The sequence below is a fragment of the Amblyomma maculatum genome, chromosome 3 (assembly GCF_055883805.1).
Source record: "Amblyomma maculatum isolate TAMU_Amacu chromosome 3, ASM5588380v1, whole genome shotgun sequence".
In the NCBI taxonomy this organism is placed as follows: Eukaryota; Metazoa; Arthropoda; class Arachnida; order Ixodida; family Ixodidae; genus Amblyomma; species Amblyomma maculatum.
In genome coordinates, this window is record NC_139346.1 from 151,267,401 (window position 1) to 151,276,500 (window position 9,100).

The following is a 9,100-nucleotide window of genomic DNA, read 5'->3' on the forward strand; positions in this document are numbered from 1 at the left end:
AGAATTCAATCACAACCAAGGCCCAGGTGCATCAAGCAGTAGACTCAAAACTGTCCCTGCAGTTTTATTATTTTTATTTTTCACAGAGCATTTCAAGCGACAACTTTCAGCCTGATCTCCTGTCAAGTAGCCTCATGAACAGAGTTTGAGTAAATATTTGAAACTAATGAATACCAAATCCTGCAACATGCATCAGGCAGGACTAATGTCTAAACCTTATCTTTGCTGTGAGGTCACACATGTGGTCAAATTTGAAGTACAGTAAATTCCAAGTTGTATAAATTGTTCATATTCTTTTCACGTCATACTGCACAAAGAGTGTTATGTTATAATTATGCAGTACATGTGCATCTTGCCTTTTAAGACCATATTGGAGGAGATACAAATAAATTTCTCGTCAAGCCCTTTCATGCGCAGCTTACTGAAATCAACGTTTATTTATTTATTTTGGAAGTGTCATACTAGCAAACTCAATGCATTCCCTTCAATTAGGAAGCATCTGCCTTGCTAAGAAAGACAAGAACAAAGTTGCCAGAACATAAAAATTGGAACACTGCTGTGTAGTGTAGGCATGTACTCATGAATTCAAGGCTGCGTTCTGAACTACCCTGTAAACCCTCCACAATGAACTTATCCATGCCTGGCTGTGCCTCAGACTAGCGATGAAATTGAAGCTTTCATTTTAAGCTATTAATGTTCCCAAAACATTTAGGGGCAACTGTATATTTGCATATAAAAATGCATGCCGTGAAGCTCAACCACACCCAACACTTACATAAACAACATTTTCGTTTGCTGCCAGAATTGACAGCAGATGACTAAATCGAAACTATGGTAAACCAGCTGGTTGCCCTGCCTCTGGCTGTTGCTCGAATAGGTGCGAAAGTTGTAGAGCAGCTGAGTTAATCACAAACTTGGCTCAGTTCACGCTTGATACTCAAGTAGCAGCCAAATCTCATGACCCGTCAACAACTGTCACTATACTCGAAGTCGCACCACATGTGCAGCTCACTGCATCACGTCTCAGGCCCGATTTCTCTAGTTCTGTGTTCTACCTTACATTCTCCCCCAGAGTAAAGTAGAAGGCCACAGAATTGTAGAAGACCACAGAATTTTCATCCGGCCGACCTCAACCCCGTTACACACATAAATAGTCTCGACGCTTGTGATCAAAAGTCATTACTCGTGCAACTACAACGTGAGCTGCGGCTGTTCAGACATGCATTTCACATACATGAATCATTGTTAATAAATCTGCAACAGCGTCAATGTTTTCACAAATATTCCAAAATAAAGTAAGCTTTGGTAAGTTTCTGATAACGAGATCCTCTTCTCACCTCTAGTATGTTATTGCCTAAAACGTCGTCAATAAGGCTTGCTTTGACGCTATTTCCTTTCAACGTAGTTTTCCCAATAAAAGAAACGATGCAGACTTTTTCTTTCAATGCTGTCGTCAAGTCCGGCCTGAAAAAGATACATTGATCACAAGTGCGCATTATCAAACGCCAAACGCGACGCGCTGTTTGAAGTAGGAAAACACAGCCAAATGTAAGTTTACATCACGGCGAGAACTAACGAAAATAGTGCGCTCAATTTTGTGACGATCACTTACAAAATATCCTCAATATTTGATACAGAAAAGCGGTGTCCATACGGCGGCGGCTTCGAGCCCTTTGAGGACGGCGCCATCTTTAAATGTCCGCGTGGCTTGGACTGGATTACAAACTGAAAGGTTCCGCTATCCAAGACAGTCCAATAAGCGCATTCCGATTTCGCGCGCTTCGTGTTTGTTATCAATGATCATACAAATTCATTTAATATAACGTGCAAGGAACGTCGGCACTACCTTTCCCATCTACCCTACGTGTCTGGAGCGGCGAGTCACCTCAGCGTAAACATGCATTTTGAATTGTGGGGCTTTTTTGCGCTCCTTGCTGTATCTCAAGTTCCTTTTGCACTTCTCCGGACGGTCGTCTCAAGTCGTGCTTGAAATTGTTTGGAGCTAGCCTGGAGTTGATGCCTGTTTTTCTTCCTATTATACGGCGGTGTAACAAAACACCATGACAGTCGCCGACAAAGTACCTTTCGGCGACTTGTGCAAACTGTGCGAGAAAATATGCGGCAAGCAGGACAGGAGAGAGAAGCGCAATTTGCTGGAGAAGTTCATCGCTTACTGGCGTGATTTTGACGACAAACTTCACGCCGGAAACGTTGAAGCTGCAGCCAGCGACTCGTTCTTCCCAGCGATGCGACTTCTGCTGCCACATCTCGACAGAGACCGCCCTGCGTATGGAATCAAGGAAACTACCTTGGCCAAGCTCTACATCGACGTGCTCGCACTGGGCAAAGATAGTCCTGACGCTCAAAAGCTATTGCTTTACAGAGCGCCGAAGGTGGCTAAAGCAGAAGCTGGCGACTTCGCAAATGTCGCCTACTTGATACTTCGAAATCGCTGCCCGACCAAAGGGTCACTCACTATCGCCGAAGTCAACCGCCACCTGGACGAGCTATCCAAGGCCCACGCTGACGGCGGGCCCGAAGGTAGCCAGCGAACTAAGACTACATTGTGCACCCTGCTGCGCCATACATCGGCTTCAGAGCAGAAGTGGCTTGTGCGAATGATTCTCAAAGATATGAAGATGGGTATGAGTGAACAGGGCATCCTCTCCTGCTATCACCCAGACGCACATGACATATTTGATGTCACCAGCAGCCTCTCGAAGGTGTGTCGAGAACTCAAAGACCCGAATGTGCGGCAGCACGAAATCCAGGTTTCGCTCTTCAGTGCCGTACGACCAATGCTGGCTGAGCGAGCGGAGCCACGCACTGTGCAGCGTCGTTTGAATCGCGAGCCTTTCTTTTCTGAGACAAAATTCGATGGTGAACGACTGCAGGTTCACAAGGATGGCAATGAGTTCAGGTATGTTTAGTTCACTGTTAAAATACAATTATGACAAAGGGCTCAAACCTAACCAGACCTCCGTGCTCCATCTTGCAAATGTGTAAGCAAATAGTCACAGGTTATATGCAGTTTCCTTCAGCAAATTATGTTGGCAGTACTTATTTGTTGAAGTTTCCTGGGATTGATTATTTGAAGCATGTGATATGCCTAGTATCACAGTGCCGGCATGTGATATGCCTAGTGTCACAGTGCCGGAAATGGTGTTGCCACTCTTCCCTTCCCCTGGTACATGTTGCACATGAAAGAGAAGTGTAAGCAGGGATGATGCAGAATAGTGAAAATCCATGTTAACTTCAGCTGGCTGGTCCAAGTTGCAAACTCTTGGCCAGCACTGTCTAATAGATGGTTGGTTACCCACTGTAGAGAGCCGTCAACACGAAGAGACAGCTCAGGGAACAGGGCAAGTGGATGCCGTGCTTTGTCTATCAACTCTCATCTTTTGGCCTTTAGTACAAGTCTAAAAGAGGAGGTTGAAAGCCTCAAGGGGGCTGAGTCATTCTCTGATTGCTGATAATTCTGCCGACTTAAATTATACTTTGAGAATTTTCTTTTGCAGGAATTTGCACTAATGGCTTCTCTTATGCTTTTGCAACTGTGATAAAAGGCCTTTCAGGGCTCTAAGATTACCTCGGAAGGAGACTGCAGCCATGAAATTAGGAGACGCCTGCTTCTGGGAAAGAGAGCAATGGTTAGCCTTGACCGCCTAGTAAAGAGCAGAGACATTAGTCTGTCAACCAAGATCCGTATCACCCGTGCTATGGTCTTTCCAGTTGTGATGTATGGATGCGAGAGTTGGACTGTGAAAAAGGCTGACCGCCGAAGAATTGAAGCGTTTGAATTGTGGTGCTGGCGAAGACTCTTAAGAGTTCCTTGGACTGCCAGAAGATCAAATCAGTCGATATTGTCGACCATAAACCCTGACTGCTCATTGGAAGGCCAAATTCTAAAGTTAAAGCTCAGCTACTTTGGTCATCTGATGAGAAGAGAGGAGTCGCTGGAGAAAGATTTGATGTTGGGAAAGGTTGAGGGTCGCCGGAGAAGGGGTAGGCAGCGAACGCGATGGTTAGATGGCATTCTCGAGGCATTGCAGATGAAGCTATGTGATGTTAAGAAGATAGTGAGAGACCGGAAAGCGTGGCGTGACATGGTCCATAGGGTCACGAAGAGTCGGACACGACTGAACGCCTGAACTGAACTGAACTGAACTGAAGCTTTGACGACATACTTTCCAGACACATGGGTGGCCGCCCCTTTAGTATTTCGGACGCACACAAGGTCCCGTATATCTGTATGAAACGCCCTTCAGGATTACATATATTGCACGACTAATCTTGCCGATAATATCATGGCAATGAAAGAAAAGCTGGCTGTGCTGGCTAATGAAAATAGCGAACGTCTCAGAGAAAAATTTGGTGACTTTTTTTTTTTAGTCGCAGTTGAATGCAATTGAAACCACTAATTTTGTTTCATCTGTACAGTTTAGAGCGCAAATATTACCTTTTTGATGATTCCCTACCCCTAGCCATCTGTAAACCATTTCATGAGCCTCAAAGAAACCACAAGTTGGGCAGTCTTGTTAAGCCCAGTGCCCAATATGGTAACGTCGTTCACCGCTTTGTAAAATTATGTACAAGCCACAAGTACCCCTTCCTGGAAAATTTTCTGTCTTTTCCAGGCATGCAATTTCATCATTTAATCCTTAAAGCAATTTATCACTTTCTGTAAATTTATGTCACTGCTTGTAGTTCCTAAACTTGAAAGTATTTCTTTTTGACCTTATTGCAGATACTTCACACGACGCAGCTACGATTACAGCTCCGGTTTTGGAACTACTGCTGACGAAGGCTCATTGACACAGTATATTGCCAGAGCTTTCCAAAGTGATGTCAAGAGCTGCATCTTAGATGGAGAAGTGATTGGATTTGACCCAAGACTTGAATGTTTTGTGTCAAAAGGTTCCCATGTCGATGTGAAAAGCCTAACTGAAAACTCCTCATTGCAGCCGTGTTTTGTTGCCTTCGACATTCTTCTTCTGAATGGGCAAGTCGTGACTAACATGCCTCTTCATAAACGTGTCGATTTTCTTGAAAAGTCTGTAGTGGAAATTCCTGGTAGGATACAGATCTCTAAAAGGCAGAGGGGTTCCACACGAGAGGATGCAGTACGCTTGCTAAACCAGGCAATTGAGAACCAAGAGGAAGGTATTGTCCTCAAAAAAATATCATCCATTTACAAGCCAAATGCAAGAAAAGCTGGCTGGCTGAAACTGAAACCAGAGTATGTCGACAATTTAGTTTCGGATCTCGACATGCTCATTCTTGGAGGATACTTTGGAGAAGGCCGTCGTAGTGGTATTGTGTCTCATTTCCTCTTGGGTGTTGCCAGTGGCGATTGTGATGACGATGGGATGCCTCACTCATTTTGGTCGGTGGCAAAGGTGGGCTCAGGATACAGCTTGCAAGAACTGAGTAAGCTGTTAAGTCAGCTGGCTTCAAAGTGGAAAGTGTATGACCCCAGGAAACCTCCGGAAAAACTTGTGTTAGCCCCGGGTTTGAAAGAGAAACCAGACTTGTACATTGAACCATGCGACTCTGTAGTGCTCCAGATCAAGGCTTCAGAAATTGTTCGCAGTAGTCAGTTCAAGACAGGGATAACGTTGCGATTTCCACGTGTGGCTGCCATTCGCGATGACAAACCATGGCAGGACGTGCTCTCCTATGCAGAGCTTTGTGAATTGGAGAAGGCTGCTGGTGGAAAGCTTGCCACTGCTATGATTAGCCTTGATGAGGAAGATGGCGGATCACCTGTGAAAAAGAGGCGTGTTGGAGCCTCTATAGCGGCACATTTTCAGCCAGCTGATTTATCTGATGTTGTAAAAGAGAGTGATATGTTACAGGGAAAAGAATTGTGCATTCTGATTAACTGTAAAGAAAAAAAGCAACAGCTGGAAGTTAAGGTGGCAGAACTTGGTGGCAGTGTTGTCCAAAATCCAAGTAAGGAGACTTTCTGTGTTGTCGCAGAAAAGATCAACTTCAGAGTGCGCAGTATCATGAACACAAAAAAATGGGATGTTGTTAAGGCAGACAAATTTCTTGCACTTCTTGACTGCGGTGAACTTAGGCCATGGCAGCCAGCCGACTTGTGGTGTCCAAGTTCTGAAACTGAAGAGTGGTTAAAGAACTTGTACGACGAATATGGTGACAGTTATACTGCACCAGTCACAGCAGACTCTCTGAAAGACCTTTTCACAGCCATTCCAAAGGAGAAGTGGAGTTGCGTTGATAATTTATCGGAGTTTATTTTCAAGTTTGAACAGGAGAGCTTCAGTTCTAGTCCTGAATGGGCTCTTTTTAGGAACTGTACATTTAGGTTGTCTGATGATAGCGAACTGAACAAACTGATTATTAGACTTCATGGTGGCAAAGTCCATGATAATAGCAGAGGTGGTAAAGCTGACATTTCAGAATGGAAGTCGAACGAAGGGCATTCACAAAATAACCTGAATGAAGTGTTGGAAGTAGGCAGTGAATGGATTGACAAATGCATTCACACAAGAAAAGTTCCTCCTCATTGTTAATAGAACAGTCTGGGGACAAGTGGTCCTCCATTTACGTCAAAAACTCTATTTGAACTGTGCAATAAATTGGTCCACTCAAAAGCTATTGCTGTGACCATATGGCTTTACAAAACACTTATAGTAGTAGGATGCTCAAAGGCTAGCTGTAATTGTAAACAAGCTTATTTTTACTAGTGATGTAACAAATAACGTGACAGTAAATCACATTCAGGTGTGACTCTACATGCTCCTTGCATTGCCACGTGCTGTTTGCCGTAAGGAGTCCCAGTAGGCATGTTAAATTTTAAAGTCTTGTACATTTCTATTTATCATATTCTTGAACAGCTGTCTTTTGCTTTGTTATTTTTCTTGTGTCTGAAGATTCAAGAATTGTTGAAGTTGCTTGCCTGAAGTTGCCTTTTATGATGTCTACTAGCTACCTACTCTGTGAAGAATCTATTTTGCAAAGTTTATTGCAGCTTTTACATCTGCAACTCGGCAAGGATGATTTTATTAAATAATGTTTAGCATGATAGTGAATTATACAATTATATATTATATTATTTTCAGTGTGTTGTTTAAATGTCTACAGGCTTACTGCCATGAAAATAAAAATTGGTCAATATTCTACAGTGGAGATATTTAGTCATTTTTTTTTTCGTATGAATTAAGTGTGAACAGCCCTTACTGTAGGTTAGTGCTCTTCTTGCATGTTTTCGTTCTTTGTGCACATTAACACTTGAGCAAATGTTTCGTTCAAATAAATGTTGGTATGTGGAAAGATTGTTGCATGCCATACCTGCCGGATTCCTTGCCCAGAAGAAGCCTCTAATGTCTATTTCTAATATATATATATATATATATATATATATATGAAGGAAAGAAGCCAACAGTCGGCGAGGCCAAGGAAAGCGTTGGGGATGGTCCTCTTACGTCTTTTTTTTTTTTTATGTTTTGCTTAGATAATCACAGAAATTAGTAACGAATCTGTTTAGGGGAAAGATAATTAAACGCAAAGTAGAAGAAAAAACAACGTGCCGATGGTGGGAACCGAACCCACGACCTCCGAATATCGCGTCCGGTGCTCTACCAACTGAGCTACATCGGCCGCTGTCCCCCCTGCCACTTGCTTGGGTATTTGTGTTGTCTGTATACGAACCTTGAGAGTGTTCACCAGCGCCACCCTCAGCCATAGCGGCGGACGTAGAACGTCCTTTGTTACCGCCAGCGTCACGTAGAACGTGATCAAGAGCGAGGGCGAACGCTGTGCTAGAACCCTCTTACGCTACCTGTGGCTTCAAGACTGCCAGAACCGAGACCCCCGTAAGCTACAAGCAGATCAATTAAGGGGAAATGAGGATGCTCGTTATAATACATGAAGGAAAGAAGCCAACAGTCGGCGAGGCCAAGGAAAGCGTTGGGGATGGTCCTCTTACGTCTTTTTTTTTATGTTTTGCTTAGATAATCACAGAAATTAGTAACGAATCTGTTTAGGGGAAAGATAATTAAACGCAAAGTAGAAGAAAAAACAACGTGCCGATGGTGGGAACCGAACCCACGACCTCCGAATATCGCGTCCGGTGCTCTACCAACTGAGCTACATCGGCCGCTGTCCCCCCTGCCACTTGCTTGGGTATTTGTGTTGTCTGTATACGAACCTTGAGAGTGTTCACCAGCGCCACCCTCAGCCATAGCGGCGGACGTAGAACGTCCTTTGTTACCGCCAGCGTCACGTAGAACGTGATCAAGAGCGAGGGCGAACGCTGTGCTAGAACCCTCTTACGCTACCTGTGGCTTCAAGACTGCCAGAACCGAGACCCCCGTAAGCTACAAGCAGATCAATTAAGGGGAAATGAGGATGCTCGTTATAATACATGAAGGAAAGAAGCCAACAGTCGGCGAGGCCAAGGAAAGCGTTGGGGATGGTCCTCTTACGTCTTTTTTTTTATGTTTTGCTTAGATAATCACAGAAATTAGTAACGAATCTGTTTAGGGGAAAGATAATTAAACGCAAAGTAGAAGAAAAAACAACGTGCCGATGGTGGGAACCGAACCCACGACCTCCGAATATCGCGTCCGGTGCTCTACCAACTGAGCTACATCGGCCGCTGTCCCCCCTGCCACTTGCTTGGGTATTTGTGTTGTCTGTATACGAACCTTGAGAGTGTTCACCAGCGCCACCCTCAGCCATAGCGGCGGACGTAGAACGTCCTTTGTTACCGCCAGCGTCACGTAGAACGTGATCAAGAGCGAGGGCGAACGCTGTGCTAGAACCCTCTTACGCTACCTGTGGCTTCAAGACTGCCAGAACCGAGACCCCCGTAAGCTACAAGCAGATCAATTAAGGGGAAATGAGGATGCTCGTTATAATACATGAAGGAAAGAAGCCAACAGTCGGCGAGGCCAAGGAAAGCGTTGGGGATGGTCCTCTTACGTCTTTTTTTTATGTTTTGCTTAGATAATCACAGAAATTAGTAACGAATCTGTTTAGGGGAAAGATAATTAAACGCAAAGTAGAAGAAAAAACAACGTGCCGATGGTGGGAACCGAACCCACGACCTCCGAATATCGCGTCCGGTGCT

The 9,100-nt window shown here is 44.3% G+C and overlaps 2 protein-coding genes across 2 annotated transcripts in view; one reads left to right on the forward strand and one right to left on the reverse strand.

The window, feature by feature from the left end:
* LOC146196471 (nonsense-mediated mRNA decay factor SMG8) overlaps positions 1 to 1,741 on the reverse strand; it is a 32,802-nt gene extending 31,061 nt beyond the window's left edge. The window contains exons 1-2 of the mRNA XM_084598203.1: positions 1,613 to 1,741; positions 1,338 to 1,464 (exon numbers count right to left, since the gene is read on the reverse strand). Coding sequence (XP_084454329.1) covers positions 1,338 to 1,464; positions 1,613 to 1,689 — 204 coding nt within the window. The 5' untranslated portion in view covers positions 1,690 to 1,741. The remainder of the gene's footprint in view (positions 1 to 1,337; positions 1,465 to 1,612) is intronic.
* On the forward strand, positions 1,730 to 7,365 carry DNAlig4 (DNA ligase 4). Its single transcript, XM_084598204.1, has 2 exons — positions 1,730 to 2,920; positions 4,748 to 7,365. The coding sequence occupies exons 1-2, from the start codon at positions 2,061 to 2,063 to the stop codon at positions 6,537 to 6,539; spliced, it is 2,652 nt and encodes an 883-aa protein (XP_084454330.1). The 5' UTR covers positions 1,730 to 2,060; the 3' UTR covers positions 6,540 to 7,365.
* Positions 7,366 to 9,100: the final 1,735 nt, after the last annotated feature.

Coding starts and splice junctions, on each gene's coding strand:
- DNAlig4 (XM_084598204.1), top strand. CDS start 2,061: ATGACAGTCGCCGACAAAGTACCTTTCGGCGACTTGTGCAAACTGTGC. Junction 2,921..4,747: donor AAGGATGGCAATGAGTTCAG/GTATGTTTAGTT, acceptor ACCTTATTGCAG/ATACTTCACACGACGCAGCT.